Consider the following 18,663-nt stretch of genomic DNA (forward strand, 5'->3'; position numbering starts at 1 on the left):
CCTTAGAAGGGTATGATACACAGGACTACAAAAACCCAAGGGTAAGGGTTTGAGTCCTGCCATGGTGAGCCACAAAGACTCACAGAGGTAGAAGCTGAAGGCAAGAGGTTAATCTGAGATGCTCTCTGGAGACACAGGCAGAGGTGGATTTGTTTGGTGAAGGAATACTCCTGCCCACAGTTCATCAGATTAACTATCTCTGTCAGAGACGTGCCACTCACTCTCTTTACAAAGTCTTGCAGGGTCATTACCCAGGTTTGTAGGTTGCAGTCTCTCCTTTGCTGTGCATATGACCATACAAAATTTCCCACTAGGTTTTCTAACTGCTGACTTTCTAACAATCAGCCTATTGGGGACAATTTATTAACTCTTTATGAAGCCATTTCTGGTTTTATTTCCATTACTCACATGAGCACTGTTCAGTGGAAATACAGAGCAGAAGCTGGGTGTAGTGGTGCACTCCTGCAATCCCAGCAATTCTGGAGGCTAAGTCAGGAGAATCAAAGGTTCAAGGCCAGCCTCAGCAACTTAGTGAGATCTTGTCTGAAAATAAAAAATAAAAAAGGGCTGGGGATGCAGCTAAGTGGTAGAGCACTCCTGGGTTCAGTTGCCAGTACTGCAATAAATAAAATAAAAGGTCTGGGGATAAAACTCAGTGGTAGAGCACTTGCCTAGCATAGGCAAGGCCTGGATTCAACACCCGCTATCCCTCACCATCCTCTCCCCAAAGAAATATAGTGCAAGCCACATGAGATTTTGTAATACTTTCTGATTTTTCTCATTGGCAATGAAATTTTACAAACAGCCACATTTCAAATTCTCACCACAGCACATGCCCAGAGCTCTGGAACCTTTCAAATAGGCTTTGCTAATCCACGTAGTAACCTTTCCAGGTTGCTAACAACAAGTCAATTTGTATATAGGGGAGCTAGCTGAGGTATGCTGGTTCCAGAACTCATTCTTGATTACAGCCTGATCATGTCTTTACTTGTAGGTTATTGTTATGAATGAATTCGGATTTCGCATTGGTTCTTTTAAAAAGGGCTCTCTTGAAAATAAATCTTGACTTCAGATTTAAGTAAACTGAACTTATTTTAAGACAGGATCCTTGATGGGCAAGGGCAGGAAATAACAGCATGTGAAATTCCTTATACAAAGGTGTCGCGGGCCGGGTTGTAACTCAGTAATATGGCATTGTGTGCTGAGTGTGCATAGGCACTGGATATGATTGCCGGAATGGGGGGGGGGGAATATTGATTTATAAGAAAACCTCACTGCCTAGGTACAAATGTCTGCTTTAGCTTACAATCAGCCTCAACAAATGACGGTGAGGTGGTGATTCAAGGGTCAATGTGCACTGAAAGTGGAATTCTGTTCTCTATTCTAGAGCTTCCTGTTGGACTAACAGAGTCTCTCCAGGTCTGCATGACAGCTCTCTTGACTGTCTCCCTCCATGTTTTCTCAGGTGCCCTTCTCTGATAAGCTTGTTCTACTCCTAACTCTATTTCACCGATCAATTCCTGGAGAATCCCAGAGCAGCACAGGCCTGACAGCCCCAGAACCTCAGTGACAAAATGCAGAGCATTTCTTACCCTATATGGGTTCACAGGCCGCTGGCATCTGTTGGAATCTTAGCTGGGTACTCAGGTGTCTGTGGTCCGCCATTCTGCATATCTTGTCTGGGTTGTCTCACAGGTTTGGGACCTGGCTGGCCCACAGGCTGGTTGAGATGGGTCACCTGGGACAAATGGCTTTCCTTCACATAATGTCCTTTCTAGTAGGCTTACTTCAGCTTCCTTGAATGGTGGTGACAGGTTTCCTAGTTCACAAGCTGAAGCAAGCAAGGCCTCTCGAGGTCTAGACGTGGAAATCATACTGTCATATTCCAATGGACAAAACAAATCCAAAGGCGAGCCAGCTTCATGGGAGTAGGAAACCACTTCCTTCCTTCCTTCCTTTTTGTTTGTTTCCAGTGCTAGGGTTGGAAACCAGGGTCTCATGAACACTAGGCAAAGGCTCTGTGGTCACAGAGCTGCATATCAGTCCGTACTATCATTTTTATTTTTAAAATTTTATTTATTTATTTTTATGGTGCTGGGGATTGAACCCAGAACCTCACACATTACCTTTCAAATAAAAACGTTAAAATACTCATAAAATTTGGAGACCAATACAATAACTACTTATGAACCCACCAAACTATTTTAATAAATCTTAATATTCCATTATATGAAGAACTAAACCTGGGCTGGGGCTGGGGCTCAGAGGTAGCACACTTGCCTGGCATGTGTGAGGCGCTGAGTTCGATTCTCAGCACCACATATAAATAAATAAAATAAAGGTCTATAAACAACTAAAAATTTATTTAAAAAAAAAAGAAGAAGAAGAAGAAAAAGAAGGAAGAACTAAACCTACGGTGGTGCAAGCCTATGATCCGGGTTTGGGAGGCTGAGGTAGGAAGATGAAGAGTTTAAAGTCAACTTCAGTAAAAGTGAGGTTCTAAGCAACTCAGTGAGACCTTGTCTCTAAATAAAATACAAAAATAAGGCTGGAGATGTGGCTCAGTAGTCAAGTGCCCCTGAGTTCAATCCCCTTGTGAGGATGGCCTTTGGCCTGAGCCTAAGCAACTCCATTTTAAAAACTCCAGTTTAAAACCTGTAGTCTCACCTGGTTACTCCCCTCTCCCTGATAAACAGAGTGAAGCCCCTGGGAGGCTGTCCTCGCCTGATAAGAGGGAAAGGTGAGAAGATCAGGGTGGAGACCACCAGACCAGATGTTTCTGATCCCAGGGTAAAGGATGCACTGAGAAATCCAGTGGTAGCTGATAAGGATTGGAAGAGGAGTCAAAAGCCCCCTTATTTAGGATAAATAATAGAGCAAATGACCAGGGATTCAGCCAGCCGAAACTGGAGAGCCTGATGAGGACCTGGCATCCCATCACTTGTCATTGTTCCTGATCCTCTGCATGATCCTCACTGCTCTCAAACTCTACAGCCTCATCTGGACCCTGGTGAGAGCCACAGCTTCCTCCCTTCAACCCTCTCCTCAACTGGTCATCCACTCCAGGAAAAGCCTGCCTTGGTTCCGGACCTGGTCACCGTGGTCTGAGTGAGTGTGCATCTGTGGACTTGAAACCTAAGGCTTCAGACTTTTGATCAGACTTTTGAACTTAACATGCAGAGGGAATGTCTGTCATTAGCCTGTCCTGATTCAGTGTGTTTTGCAGTGCTTAGAATTCATCTAGAATTGTTTGCTGTGAATTGATTATGTCTATTGCAGTGCCCAGCATTAAGGATAGTCATTTTCTTGATTAAGAACCTGTAGAGTGAAATTGTATTGGGTAATTTGAGTGAATAAAGCATTGAAGGGGGCAGAAGCCCGTGGACATTATTTCTCCCCTTGACTGCATACGTTGCAATTTTGCCCCCTTGTGACACCCGGGTATCAACACACACACACACACACACACACACACACACACACACACACACACTGTCTCTCTCTCTCTCTCTCTCTCTCACACACACACACACACACTTATACTCCTTAGCTATCCAGAAGGTAGAGGCAGAAGGATTGAAATTTCAAGGTCTGGGCAACTTAGGAGACCCTGTCCCAAAATGAAAAATAAAAAGTGATGGGGATGTAGCTCAGTGTATGGAAGGACCTAGAATCAAACCTCCCCTCACCCAAATCACCAAAATGTGGAACGTACTGTACTTTTAAATCCACTGTACGTCTCTGTCCATCCTTATTTTATCTTCTTTGAGGTCTTTAGCTATACTTTTAAAAATTTTTTTTTCTTTTATTTGGATTATTAGCGGCACAGAAAAGTATTTTGAGGCAGAATCCTGACAGTCGTATCTTGCAGGTTAAGCCCTAAAAGAGCACATGGTTTTATAAACGTCTACCAATTAGCTGTAACATTTTAATTCCAGACAGTCACTTTTTATTTAGGTTAAAGGACTTAATATTCATGCCTTCTGGTGATTCAGCAGGAAAAAGTAAAGAAATTATATTTTTTGAGTCATTAAACAAATATTTATTGTGCTTCTTCTTGCCAAACACCGTATCATGTACATGTTTATGTAGCATATTCTCTTTTATGTAAATTGTTATACACCATTTTGCTTCAGGTTCTGTCAATATATCTAAAGTGAGAAGCCAAGAATATAATATTTTCATTTATAATAAGGGCTTTTTTTCAATATCTCATATATATATATATATATATATATATTTTCTTTTTTAAAATTATTTTGTAGTTGTTGATGGACCTTTGTTGTATTCATTTTTTTGTACGTGGTGCTGAAAATTGGACCCAGGGCCTCACATATGCAAAGAAGCACTCTACCACTGAGCCACAACACAACCCCAGCCTTCCAAGTTTCTTATCATTTCCCTTCTATGGGTTGGCTCTTGTGTCACTTGGGAGGGTAAGGATGTTTTGGCATGTCTGTTTAGTTGCTGGCTGGCCACACCTTTGGTTTTCTTTTCTATGACTGATTGTTATTGCTTGTAACTGCCACCTGGTTTTCTACTTCTCTATGAAAACTTCAGAATGCAATCCTTTCCCGGGTTTATTCTTTTGTGTTTTCTAGTAAGCTGATTATTATGCTTTTTGTTTTAATAGCTTTATTGAAATACAATTCACGTACCATGAAATTCATTCTCTAGTGTATTTAGCTTAAAATAAAATTTATCCCTTAGTATACAAAGTTGTGCAACCATCATCACTTCCGATTTTAGAATATTTTCGTCACCTTGGAAAGAAGCCCTGTACCCACAGCCATCATCCCACCCCCCCATTTCTGGCAACCATTAATTACTTTCTGTCTCTATGAACTAGCCTAATCTGGACACTGGACAGAAATAGAATCATACATCATAGGAATCCTTTGTCTCTGGTCTCTTTCACTTAGCACAGTGTTTTCAGGGTTCACCTATGTTGTGCATGTATCAGTAGTTCATTTTTATGGCTGACTAATACTCCATTTTATGAATAGGCCACGTTTTGTTTATCCATCCACCAATTGATGAATATTTGGTTGCATCTACTTTTTGGCTATTATAAAAATGCCAAAAACATTCATGTACAAGGTTTTTTTTTGTATTTTCATTTCTCTTGGATATATAACTAGATTAGAATTGCTGCATAACACAGTAACTATAACTTTTACTTTTTGAGGAACTGCTGAATTGTTCCAAACTGACTGTACCATTTAAATTCCCCAGTCACAGTCATAAATGAGAGTTCCAATTTCTCCGCATCTTCATCATCACTTGTTATGGTCTTTTTCTTCTAGCCATTCTAGTAAGTGTGAAGTTGTAGCTCATATGATTTTGATTTACATTTCCCTAATGATTAATGAAGTTGAACATCTTTTTATGTTCTCATTGACCATTTGACTAATTGAGTTTTTAAAAAAAATGTTGCTAGATGAGTACAGTGGCACACACCTTTAATCTCAGATCCTCAGGAGGTTGAAGCAGGAGGATTGCAAGTTCAAGGCCAGCCTGGGCACTTGGCAACACACCTCTCCAAATAAAAGCTTCTAAAAAGGGCTGGGAATGTATTTCAGTGGTAAAGTACTCCTGGTTTTAATCCCCTGGGCTGACAAAAAAAAAAAAAAAAAAAAGAAAGAAAGAAAAAGAAAAAGATAGGGGCCATCAAATTATTCCTTTATTTCCCAGATTTTATTTTATTTATTTATTTTTTGGTACTGAAGATCCAACTCAGGGGTGCTTGATCACCTGAACTTTATCCCCAATTATTATTATTTTATTTATTTTATGTGGTGCTGAGGATGGAACCCAGGGCCTCATACATGCTAGGTGAGCATTCTACCGCTGAGCTAGAACCCCAGTCCCCCCAATTCTTTTTATTTTTATTTTGAGACCGGGTCTAACTAAGTTGCTGAAGCTGGCCTTGAACTCTCAGCCTCCCATATTGCTGGGATTACAGGTGTGTGTCACAGTGCCCAGCATTATTACTCATCCTTGAAGGTCAAGTGACAGATCATGTTTTCACTTAAAGTGAATCCCAAACACTTAAAACAACACTAACATCCATAATCTCCCCCCCCCCCCGTTTAATTTCCAATTGTCCAGGTGTCTATTTATTTAACTGTTTATGCAGTGTGATAAAATTTTAACTTGTGGGACTGGGGTTGTGGCTCAGTGGTAGAGTGCTTGCCTCACACATGTGAGGCACACTGGGTTCTATCCTTAGCACCACATAAAGATAAATAAACAAAATAAAGACATTGTGTCCATCTGTAACTAAAAAAGTAAAAAAAAAAAAAAAGTTTAAAAAAATAAATAAAAATTAAAAAAAAATTTCATCTTGTGGATTTGACCTCAATTCTTCAAAATCAATTGTGGTTCTCAGTTGCTTAAAAATGGAAAGATTTGCTCAGGCTGCAGCAACCACTATTGAGAAGGCAAAGAACAGCACTTGGATATGGCAGGCAATTCTGTTTCCAGTGACCCTCTTTCCCTTTTCTTTTTGTCTCTTACATGCTGAACATTGGGAGTTCTCACAGTCTTTCAAAAATAGAGCAGGAGGCTGAAGAGAAAGGCCCATTCATCCCACGTAGGAGTTTCCTAAGGTTTCATGTCCAGGCAATGCTTCTTCCTGCTGCTTAGGTATCTTTTTGTGAAGATTCCAGAATCTATTCCTCTATGTCAAGTATACATATGCATGCCCAGAGAACCTTAGATGTGGATTATTTAAGCACACACATTAATTTTTGTTACACAGTTCTTTCCAGCTTTAAAAACAAGGAGGGAGAGGGCCAAAGCCAAGTTCTTCAAATGAGAGCTTCTGACTCCTGACACTTGGCCAGGTCATCTCTCTACATATTTGGTTGGAGGCCTTAAACACATTTCTTCCTGCCCTTCCAGGGACTGTAGCCTTTTCCTAATCCTCAATTAACTGGAAAACCTTGAGATATTATTATTATTATTCTTAGTTGTAGATGGACATGATACCTTTATTTATTTATTTTTATGTGGTGCTGAGGATCGAACCCAAAGCCTCACATGTGCTAGGCAAGTGCTGTACCGCTGAGCCCCAGCCCCAGTCCCTATTATTATTATTTTAAATTATTAACTTATGGGGGGGCTGGGGTTGCAGCTCAGTGGTAGAGCTCTTTCCTAGCATGTAGCACTGGGTTCGATCCTCAGCATTACATAAAAATAAATTTTAAAAAAAGTATTGTGTCTATCTGCAATTTAAAAATAAATAAATAAACCCACAAAGCTTTATTTTTTTGGTGTGTGTGTATGTGTACTGGGGACTGAATCTAGGGGCGCTCTACTGAGCTACATCTCCACGCCCCCCTTTTCTTTTCCTTCCTTCCTTCTTTTTCTTTATTTTTTTAAATTTTTTTTTCTTTCTGATTTTTTGACTACTGGGTCTCACTGAATTGCCTAGTCTAGGTCTGGAATTTGCAATCCTCCTGCCTCAGCCTCTGGAGTCGCTGGAATTCCAGGCGCTTGCCACTGTGTTTAATCTTAGAGATTTGGTGCAAAACTGAGCTGGAGGTGTGAGCTCCCTTGCCCCCACACCCATGGCCTCCCCGTCATCCACAGAATACTTTTGTTACAACTGATGAGCCTGCACCAACTGAATCTGTCCGGCAAAGTAGTTCATTCTGTACATTCTCTGGGTTTGGGCAAAAGGACAACGACGTGTACTTTCACTGCCTTAAAAGTCCTCTGAACCTCAGCAAGACAGAGTTTGAAGTGTGAGAGGAGGAAAAGTGTCTATCGCCGACGCTGGGCTCAGCTCCTAGCCAAGTTGGTCCCGAAGTGCAGCAGCAGCTCCCAGCTGTCCTATCTCCCCGGCTCCGGGACAGTTCCTCCTCCTTTTGTCTCAGTGTCAAGCAAATGGGTTTCCTGTTGACAGCGGAATGTTGTGGAAGGGCAGGAAGAGGCCAGGCCTCCTCCTCTTCCCAACTCCCGAGCCCGTTTCAGTATTCCGCTCGGGTCTGTTTGGGTCGAGGGGGCGTTTGCCGCGTGCGGCGGGAGGGCGGCCCTAGAGGCCAGTAACCCCTCCCCAAGGGGGCGAGGCTCGGCGCGCGCCCGCCCGATCCCGGCTGGAACTCCGCGGGGCGGGGAAGGGAAGAGGAAGGGGGAAGAGAGTGGGAGAGGGAGGGAGGAGGCCGCCGGTGTGCGGCGAGGAGGCGGGGAACTCGGCTCGGCCCGCGCCGGGCAGCTCCCCCTCCGGCTGCAGGTGGAGTTCGCGGAGGTGGCGGTTCCCTCAGCCGCCGCCCCCACCTCCTCTCCGGGGGCCGCTTTCCTGCCCAGAGGGCGCCGGCCAGGGGCACCCGGTGCCAGCGGACCGGGCGCCGGGGCCGCTGCTCGCCCGCCGTCCCCGGCTGCGCCTCCGCGTCTCGCCCATGGCTGAGGGCCGGCGGCGGGAGGACGAGGAGGAAGAGCTGCGCGAGCGCCGCGAGGTTGGGGGCCCGCGCCGGGCCCGGGGCCGTGCGCTCTCGGGCCACCCGGCCGCAGGTGAGAGACGCGGGGACGCGGGGCGCGGGGCTGGACGGCGGGGACCGGCGCTCGAGGGCCACTCGGGTCCTGTCCCGGACGGCTGCGCTGCCCTCACCCGCCTGGGTGGGAGCGGCACCTTTTAACTCTCGGACGCGAGAGGGAGGGCGAGTGGCCTATCCATCCACATCCTCCTCCTGGGGCTGAGCCGGGGCACATTTAAACCGGTCTCTACCTGCTACTGCTCTTGGAGCCCAAGCTCCAAAATTTCCGTGCCAACGAAGTCCACGAGCTGCTGGCTCGTTTTGTGGCCTGAGTGATTACTTATCTCTGGGTGAGTCAGAGGCCAGAGGAGGACTCACTGGGTCTGGCCCTCTCGGTGGACCACGACCTCTCCCGGGGGCTTCGCCAGCGCCACCTCTACGAGGTCAGACCACGTGCTCGTTCTGAGTCAGGTCTTGTTGCGGTGCCCCTTGAACTTCGGACCTCGGGCCCCCACCCTCCCCCACCGCGAGCTCTCCAGTTTTCTGCAGGACCTGCTTTGGAGTTATCTGCTTTGGAGTTACCCACCCCGCAGTAAAGAGAAATCCGAGTGTGGCACTCCTAAAGGCAATTCATTTGGACAGAGGATCCCCTCTGGGCTTAGAATTTCTTTCATGGACTTGTGTTTTGGGGTGTACAAAAGCGGCACGGGTCAAGTAGTTTGGCGCTTAAGTGGAAGAGAGAATAAGTATGGATCCACACCCCTTCCCTCTTCCTGGGGCGGCTTTTCAATCAAACATAATGAAGAGGAAATTCTTTGGTCTTTGGTTCCAACTGGGTAACCAGAGTTATCTGAGAAGTAGAGGGAAGAGCAAACTTGGGGGAATGACTACAAAGGAGGGAGGGAAAGGGAGGAAAAGAGGGAAAGAGGAGGGAAAGAGTCAGACAAGGATTCCTTGGGAGCCTCTTTGGAAAGTGGAGTCTGAAGTGTACTCCCAGCAGAGAAGCGCCTCAAGGTGGCTTCCTTAACCAGCCAGAGAAACTGGTCAACTGAAGAAGCCAATGGGCCTGTGGGAGAAAATGGAGGGTAGGAAATGGGATGAAAGGAAAGAACTTGAGCAGAACATGAAGAAGTGGTCCATTGGATGCCCTGGGGAGAATCTTGGAAACTTAACAATAATTCCTTATGTCCCTTACTTGGACCTTTCATCAAAATAAGGCATTTGATGGTCTACAGGAACACCAATTGTTTTGAAAATGATCGATAGTTTTGTTCAGTGTAAACCCAAATCTGGTGAAATAAATGAGTAATTACTGGATATAACTAAATATTTCTTTAAGGGTACAACGAAAACACGACAAAAATGCACCTCCATTGAATTACTTATTTCATCAGTGTAGGCTTATCTTGGATTTCTATTACCTTTAGCAAAACCTTCATTCTTTTCAGGAACTGTAAGGTGGAGGAGAGCTGTATTGGAATTCAAACTAGAAACATCCAGATATGTGTTTATCATTTAGTTGCAATGTGTGTATTTATTCCAAGGCTGGTGGAAATGCCTTTTTGTAACTTTTTGTCAGTTCCATAATTTCCCCAAGGCTGGCTTCTTTGATAATGTTTTGCTAAGACAGGAGGTTGTATACTTTTTGCTCTCTTATATTGGTGTTTGCAGTTTTCTTACCACTTCTATGCCCTTTATTCACAGGAGGGCTGAGAGGACAGCATTATTCTGGAGTAGGGGGTGGATAAAACTTGTAGTTTTGGATTTATTTCTTTAGAGATAAATTATTTAATAGTTTACATTTCTTTACAAACTGTACTTCTCTCTCCCTTCATTAGTTAACATGCTTTTCTCAACACTATTGCATTCCTTACCAAGCTTGGGCATATGTGAACTATGCCTGTGCTAGATGTTTCTTTCCTCCAAGTAAGAATTTGAACTGATCCAGAGGCTTAATGTTTGCTCTGCTTCTTTCACTTTTCCTGCTCTCAAAGCTTCTTCCACCTCCCATAATGCTTTATTTTATTTTTTTGTGGTATGGAAAATAAAACCCAGGGGCACTCAACTGCTGAGCCACATACTCAGCCCTTTTTACTTGTTTTATTTTTGAGATGGACTTGCTGAGTTGCTGAGGCTGTCCTTGAACTTGTGATCCTTCTGCCTCAGTTTCTGGAATCACTGGGTTTACAGGTCTGTAATACTGCACCTGGCCTCCCATTGCTTTCTTTTATTCTTTTGGTACCAGAGATTGAACCCAAGAGCACTTAACCACTGATATATATATTGTTTTTAGTTCTGGTTGGACACAATACCTTTATTTAATTATTTATTTTTATTCGGTGCTGAGGATTGAACCCAGCACCTGCACATGCTAGGTGAGTGCTGTACTGCTGAGCCACAACCCCAGTCCCCCCCATCCCTTTTTAAAAAAAAAAAAATATTTTTTTAGTTGTAGTTGGACACAATACCTCTATTTTGTTTATTTATTTTTATGTGGTGCTGAGGATCGAACCCAGGGCCCCACATGTGCTAGGCGCTCTAGCCACAATCCCAGCCTCCGCCATCCCTCACTGAATTGCTTAGGGCCTCACTAAGTTGATTATAGGCATGTGCCAAAGCTCTCCCATTGCTTTATAAGCTAAAAATTTCCTTTGATCTCACATAACTTGATACCATAGACCTGGGGTATGTGAACTTGAGGGAGCCTATGAACTCATCCTCAGCCTGCTAAATTATGTGTGGTTGTAGAAATGCATGTGTTTATTTTTGCAAAACACATACGGAAGAGCATATAAAGCTGGTAAATTATAAAGTAAAAACACTTGTAACCTTTGCTGTGGTAAGATTTAGAATATTATCAGTTCCTTGGAAGCAGACTCCCATCATTCCCAGACAGTCTCTTTCCTCCCCTACAGAGTAATCACTGTTTTCTGTTTTTTTCCCTCTTGTTGGGCTGGGCATGGAATGCCGGCCTGTATGGATGCTAGGCAAGCACTCCAGGACCAGGTTACATTCCCAGCCTTATATTTTATTTTATTTTTTAATCATTGTGACTGGTATCTCCTTTATATGGTTTTGCTTCAGACATATGCACCCTAATTAATATAGTTTTACTTATTTTACAATTTCACAAAGTTGAATCATCCTGTATGGATTCTTTAGTACCATGTTTTTTTTTTGGTGTTGTTGTTTTGAGTTGACCATCATTTTTATTAACCCAGCAGAGCATAAATGTCTGTTTCCACAGCTAAGAGCTCCAGGTTGGGTCTGATCACATACAGTCATTGTAGGGATCCTTGGGAGATAAAGTGTTTTTTAAATGCTGTTAAGAAAATTGGATTTGGGTAGTCATTATTTTTTAAATCTAAGGTGATAATATGATGTATTTGTTTCATTTTCCTGGCTTTATTTATTTATCATTTATTTATTTTTTTGGATGCAGGGGATACTCCGTCCCAGGGCCTCGTACATGCTGAGCCTGCACCCTACATAAGCCATATCCCCAGCCCTATTTTCCCAGCATTTAAAGTAATAAAATATCCCAATTGAAATTTTGCAGAATTGCAAGCACTGCCAGATGTTGAGGGTCAGTCAGTTCAGTGAAGGCTAATTCTGTACTAATTCATGATTCATGAAATTAATGCATGAGCAGATAGATATAGGAAAGGTAAGTGGGGAGCAGAGAGTACAGCATTGCTGGAGTTTCATGTACTATTATTGCTAAGCTGTCCTGAATCTGGTACCATGTGAAATATTTACTGTTGATGGAGGGGTGTACTGAATTCTTGGTATTGTCTTTTAATCCATTGAGCGTCAACCACAAATAAGGTAGAGAGGATGTGGGTATACTAATGAACAGATTGCTGACCCCCATCCCTAGAGTCTCTGACTCAGTTGGTTTGGGGTGGGGCCCAAGAATTTTTATTTTTAACATGTTCTCTGGTGGTATTGATGCTGCTGGTTCAGAAGGGCAATGCTCTTAGTAAACCCTTTGTAAATTAAGAGAAATCACACTCCAGCATTGAATCTTAAATCCTAAAAAAATAGTTCCTCCAGATAATTTGTCCTTTTGAACAGATCAGTTGAAAAACAATGAGATAAGCACAGAGATCACCACCAATGAGCTCATAGGGCTTAGTTCCCATTGTGGGTTTTCCCAGCTTAAAGGATTGTATGATTGATTTATGTGGGTTGGCCTTTATAATCAACTTGTTCTTGATTTTCTTCTTTGTGTTATTGATTGAATGTTCTTTATCTCTATCTTAAGTTTGGTGTTAGCACTGTATTAGTGCTGGTTTATATTAGCCAAGGGAAGAAGTGGAGGGTCGGGGGAAGTGGAAGTTAGGCAATCAACTTTTTCCACTTTTCTGGGGATTGTCCTAGGTTTTCAAATTGAAGTCTCTGGCCAGGCATGGTAATGTACACCTGTAACCCCAGCTGCTTGGGAGGCTGAGGAAGAGGTTCACAACTTCCAGGCCAGCCGAGGGAGCTTAGCCAGATCCTGTTTCAAAAATAAAAAAATTTCAAAAGGACTGGGGAGGTTGCTCAGTGGTGAGCACTTGCCTAGCCCTGGGTTCCATCCTCAGTGCCACTCACAGAAGAACACGGAAGAAGATGATGCCTCTGGAACCTGGAATAGTTTCTCTCCAAGGATCTCAGAAGATTCAAGAGATTCTCAGAGAACTTCAGAGAAGCTAGAATCCCCAGAAGACCACAGCCCTCCCAACATCTGACTGCAGCCTAGGGAGTTGCATTTTGGAATTCTGACTTCCAGAATTCTACAGTAATTGACGTGGGTGCTGATCAGTGGCAAAGCAGCTGCTTAGCATTCAGGAGGCCCCAGCATTGAAAAAACAAAAGACAGAACAACCCTATCCCAGGAAATTCCTCCGTCTCAGACAGATCAGGGTTTATAGTCACCCTACCCACACAGCTTGCGGGGAAGAAGGAAGAGAAGGGAGGATAAAGTCTACTGATGAGGTTGTTTATACTTACATCACTGGTTCAGACTGAGTGTCTTTTTTTTTTTCTCATTAACATTGTCTGATTTATTTTGCTGTGTGTAGCTGAAGTTTTTCTGTTGTGTTTTGTTTTTGTTTTTAGTTGCAGATGGATACAGTACTATTTTCTTATTTTTATATTGGTGCCAAGGATTGAACTCAGTACCTCACATGTGCTAGGCAAGTACTCTATCATTGAGCTACAACCTAGCCCTGGTTTTTTTTTTTTAATTGTATAACTATACCATGCTTTGTGTAATTTTATTCTGGGGTACTAGGGATTGAACCCAGGGGCACTTTACCACTGAGCTATATCCCCAGCCCTTTTTAGTTTTTTGAGACAGAGCCTTGCTAAATTTCTGAGGCTGGTCTTGAACTTTTGATCCTCTTGTCTCAGCTTCCTGTCTCTGGGATTATAGGCATACACCACCATGCCTGGCTATTAATTTTTATTGATTTGTTAGAATTCTTTATTTAATGAGGAGTCTCAACTTTTGTTGATTATGTATATCACAGATATCTTGCACACTTTGTCTTATTTTTTCATTTTCTTTTTTAAAAATATTTTTTAGTTGTCAATGGATCTTATTTATTTATTTATTTATATGTGGTGCCGAGGATTGAACCCAGGGCCTCTCACATGCCAGTCAAGCACCCTGCCACTGAGCCACAACTCTAGCCCCACATTTCTTTATGGTTTCTTTTGACATGACATTTCCTCTTTTCAATATAGATGAAGTTATGAGTCTTTTTCCTTACAATTTGTGTCCTTCCCACCTCCCCTTTCCAGTTAAGAGTGGTATTCCTACTACTATAAGGTCATGAAAATATTTTCCTCTACCTCTTTTATTGTTGCCCCCAAATTTGTAACTTTCCATGGGGACATATAGCCATAGCTTTCCTCAGATTCTCAAGCAGGTTTGAGAACCTCTTTCTTACTTACAACATCTTATACTGTTTCTTTAGTGGGCAGGTACACAAAATTATGGGCCTTTCCTCAAACAACTGGAAGAATGGTGGGTGTATAAGAGGGCCTAATGCATCCTAAACAAATTTTCTGTGTGTGGGGGGGGGTGTGGTCGAGGATTGAACCCAGTGGAAATAGACCGCTGAGCCACATCCCTAGCCCTATTTTGAATTTTATTTAGAGATAGAGTCTCACTGGGTTGCTCAGTGCCTCACCCTTGCTGAGGCTGGCTTTGAACCCACCATACTCCTGCCTTGGCCTCCTGAGCCGCTGGGATTACAGGTGTGCACCGCTGCGCCCAGCTAGGGTTTTTTGTTTGTTTGTTTGGCAGAGCTAGGGATCTTGGCCTCCTGAGTGCCAGGTAGTACCCCTACTACTGAGCTAACATCCCCAACTTTCCTTTTTAAATTTTGATTTGTTTCTAATAAACCCTGGAAGGAATGATTTCCAGATGGTCCCTGACTTAATAATATTTTACTTTTATAATGGTATGAAAGTGATAGGCCTTCAGTAGAGATCATATTGGAAATTTTGAATTTGGACCTTTCCTGGGCTGGTCATGTGTGGTAGGAGCCTCTTTGCAGCCTAGCATGGGGCAGCCCAGCTCCCAGCCAGCCTCAGAACACGATGGAAACAACCCACGTTCCAAGGTTTGCTGTGTGGCTGAGCTGGGAAGTTTGGTAAATGAGGTATGTTAAGTGCATTTTCGACTTAAGATATTTTGAAAGGTTTATCTGGACATAACCCCTTGTAAATCAAGGATCATCTAGAACTGTCATCATCGGGTGTACTGTAAGTAAAATACCTTGAATATCATCAGAATGAGGTCACAGAATCCTTGTGTTCACTGTGAGCCAGGTATTGTTTATCTGTTCTCCTCTGTGAGGTGGATGTTATTTTTCTTATTATATTGAAAAACTGAGGCTCAAAAATATTTAAGCAGTTTGCCCCAAGCTCTCTCAACTAGTCAGTGGTAGAATGGGTGTTTGAATCCAGATCAATTTAAAGTAAAAGTCAGTGTTTTTCTGAGTTATCACACTGACTGATAATAAAAGTCATTTACTATTATGTGCCACATGTTCATGCCAGCAGGCTGCTTGCTATATTTTAGAAATTCTTTACATTTATCAAGTGCTTTTCTGTTTAGAAAGGGCTTTCATAACTTCATTTAATTTGATTCTTTCAACAACTTGAGAGGGAAGAGGGTAAGTTTTATCCTTCTCTTTTATTTTTTTTGGTAATGGTGGGGGTTGAACTATAATGCCCATTTGAAAGATGAGTAAACTGAGACTTAGAAATGTTAGAAGACTTCTTCTAAAGTTACACAACTAGGTAGAGCTAAAACTCAGTTACCTATATTGTACATCACAAATCACAAGGCAGTGTCTTTTCATTGATTCATATAGCATGCCAGGCTGTATTTTCCCCAGAGCTGGTGGCTCCGTTTTAAACCACTGTTCTTCTGTGCCACTAGCACAGAAAATTTTTTAAATTTATTATTTTTTAATTTCTAGAATTCCATAGTTGTCTAACTTATTTTGAGAAAGTTATTTCAAGTCCCAGAGAATATTTACACACTGTTTAAAAATCTGCACTGCACAGCTACTTGAGGAGGCTTGAGGCAAGAGTGTCACTTGAGTCTAGGAGTTCAAAGCCAGCCCGAGCAACACTGTCTCAAAAACAAACAAAAAACCCCACCTGCACTTACCAAATTCTTTAAGAAGACCTATTTATCTCCATCAATACAATTCATGCAGAAATTTCTGGGAATTAAAAAAAAAAGATACATATGATCAGTCTGTTGCTTTTAAAGAACGGAACACTGTAGAGTTAGGGACAGTTAGACTAGTACAATTTAAAGAGTGTAAGTAAGAATAAGTGGTCCAAGGTTACTTTCCAATGGAGTTAGCCTAAGATAGTTAGACTTTCTTGGCTCATTTCTTGGCTTCTTGCTAACTATGTGACCTTAAATTATCTAACTCTCTGCTGTACTGAGGATTGAAGCCAGGCGCGTTCTACCTCTGAGCTGTATCTCCAGCCCTTTTTATTTATTATTTGGAGACTTAAGTTACCAGGGCTGGCCTTGAACTTACATCCTTCCTGCCTTAGCCAGCCTCCTGAGTTGCTGGGATTACAGATATGTGTCACCTGGCCTAGCAGAATACTTTTCTTCCTTCCTTCCTGCTTCCCTCCCTCCCTTCCTTTTTCTTCTTTCTCTCTCTTTCTCTCTCTTTATCTTCCTTCTTCCTTCTTACCTTTCTTCCCCCTCCTACAATGTATTAGCCAGCCTTCCATTAATGTGACACAATACCTGGGATAATTCATATATAAAGAGGAAAGATTTATTTTGGTTCCTGGTTTCAGAGGTTTCCATCCATGGTTGCTTGACCCTGTGGCAAGATAGTACCTCCCGGCTGGGACTCAGTGGCCAAGGAAGCTGCCCTCCACAGGTTGGCCAGAAGCCAAGAAAGAAGGAAGGCGCTGTGGTCTCCATCCTCTTTGAACACGCCCCTAGGGACCTATGTTCCTTCCACTCGACCCTGCCTCCTAAAGGGTCCACCACCTCCACACACTTCTGGTGGTGCCACAGGCTGTTCAACACATGGACATTCTGGAAACCCTGAAAATGCAAACCGTAGCACCCCAGGGAGAAGGATGGATGTGTAGTTCACTAGCCGCCCTGGGCCATAGAGTTACCTTGAGGATGGAAACCAAGTGCAGAGGGGGCGGAGCAGAACAGAGTGAACTCTCCACTGCCTGGGCCTTCCTGTATTGGAGGGAAAAGACCCTCTTGTTAAAGTCGCTGTTAGCTTAAGCCTCTCTAATTGCCATCCCATGGCAGTTCCTGAGAGATTCCAACTGGATCTTACTGTCTCCCTTCCCTTCTACTAAGCTGAAATGTACTGTTTGAAAATGAGGTTCACTAAATAATAATTTGACCTTGGACAAGACACTTTGGTTTTACGAGCCGTTCTCCTGTATTTTTTGTTGCATCTTTGAATGGAGATTATTGGTTCTCTGGTTCCTCTAGAGGTTCATTATGGGGAACATGTTTGTAAACTTACGGTTTATGTGTGTGATGTGTAGTTTTGGAAGGAGGTCATGGTTATCCTTGGACACTGAAGGGTACCAAAACGGAACACTGTGGAATCTGAAAGCGTTTTTCTGCTTTTGTTATTTTGCCTAGTGCCAGCTTAGTCGAGAACACCTAGAAGCTGTGAAGGGAGGTGATTTTTGTCCCTTCTCTGAGGCAGTGAAGCAGGAGCTTGTAAATAGAAGCCAGGCCTGGTGCTCCGAGTCCAGAGTTCATCTGTTCTCAGTACGGCCGCCTTGATTTTATTGGAACTTTGTTTCCAGGAGATACTTTAATCCAAGTATCACTGCACTGGAAGATAGTGAAATGCTTTTCTCTGAGTCCTGATTAAGAACAATGGGCACAGAAAATGTTTGCACAAGAAGTAAAAAAATAGTTTTTCTGGCAATAAATATCACCATTTCCAAACAGTCCTGGAAGCTAGTACAGAGGTGTTCCCGGGGCACTGGAAGACCCCCAGTGTGGGCCGCTGGTGGCAGTACTCCCTTTTTATCTTGCCACCACACTGCTTGTTTCTTCATTTCTTCCCAAGGACTTGTTGAGACCCCTTAGCTCACACCAGCTCAGAGGACATTACTGAAGCTGACTGGAGAGTAAAGTTAAATCTGCTTTCCTCAGTCCAGGTGTAACTATTGCCATGGACTGGGGTGTGGTCTGTAGGTGGGGCCTGCAAATTTTCAAAATGTGCAGACATGTTTTTGAATGTTACTTTTAACTAGATGCTTAATAATGTAAAATGTCTCAATGTCACAGATATCTCCCACCCTGTTCTGTTTCTTCTTCATAGAAAATTTCTTGAGGTATTCCATTTTAGAACATGGTTGTATTTCTCATGTTTCTGTAGCAATGGGAAATCTGAGCAGTGCTTTTAAACTTTATAATGCCAAGTTACCTGAGGTCTTGCTAAAATGAAGATCCTGGTTTAGCAGATTTTAGGTAGACCCTGAGACCCTGCATTTCTTTTTATTTATTTAATTTTTTTTAAAAATTATTTTTTTACAGGGATTGAACCCAGGGGTGCTTTGCCACTGAACCACACATATCCTCAGCTTTTTTTATATTTTATTTGGAGACAGGGTCTTACTGAGTTGCTTAGGGCCTTGCTAAGTTGCTGAGTCTGGC

The 18,663-nt window shown here is 42.8% G+C and overlaps 1 protein-coding gene and 1 non-coding gene across 6 annotated transcripts in view; both read left to right on the forward strand.

The window, feature by feature from the left end:
• The first annotated feature begins 241 nt into the window (after window positions 1-241).
• LOC120892660 (small nucleolar RNA SNORA32) lies at window positions 242-361 on the forward strand. Its single transcript, XR_005737443.2, has one exon. It is a non-coding gene; the product is annotated as a small nucleolar RNA SNORA32 (small nucleolar RNA).
• Window positions 362-8,146: 7,785 nt separating this feature from the next.
• Window positions 8,147-18,663, forward strand: part of Sh3d19 (SH3 domain containing 19) — a 175,411-nt gene continuing 164,894 nt past the window's right edge. For 2 of the 5 annotated variants that reach the window (XM_078022037.1, XM_078022038.1), the window contains exon 1: window positions 8,148-8,517. In XM_078022037.1, the coding sequence (XP_077878163.1) occupies window positions 8,406-8,517 (112 nt within the window). In that variant the 5' untranslated portion in view covers window positions 8,148-8,405. Of the gene's footprint in view, window positions 8,518-18,663 lie in introns of all 5 variants that reach the window. The other 3 variants (XM_078022039.1, XM_078022043.1, XM_078022040.1) reach the window with 3 other exon arrangements.

This window comes from Ictidomys tridecemlineatus, chromosome 9, assembly GCF_052094955.1.
Source record: "Ictidomys tridecemlineatus isolate mIctTri1 chromosome 9, mIctTri1.hap1, whole genome shotgun sequence".
NCBI classification, from domain to species: Eukaryota; Metazoa; Chordata; class Mammalia; order Rodentia; family Sciuridae; genus Ictidomys; species Ictidomys tridecemlineatus.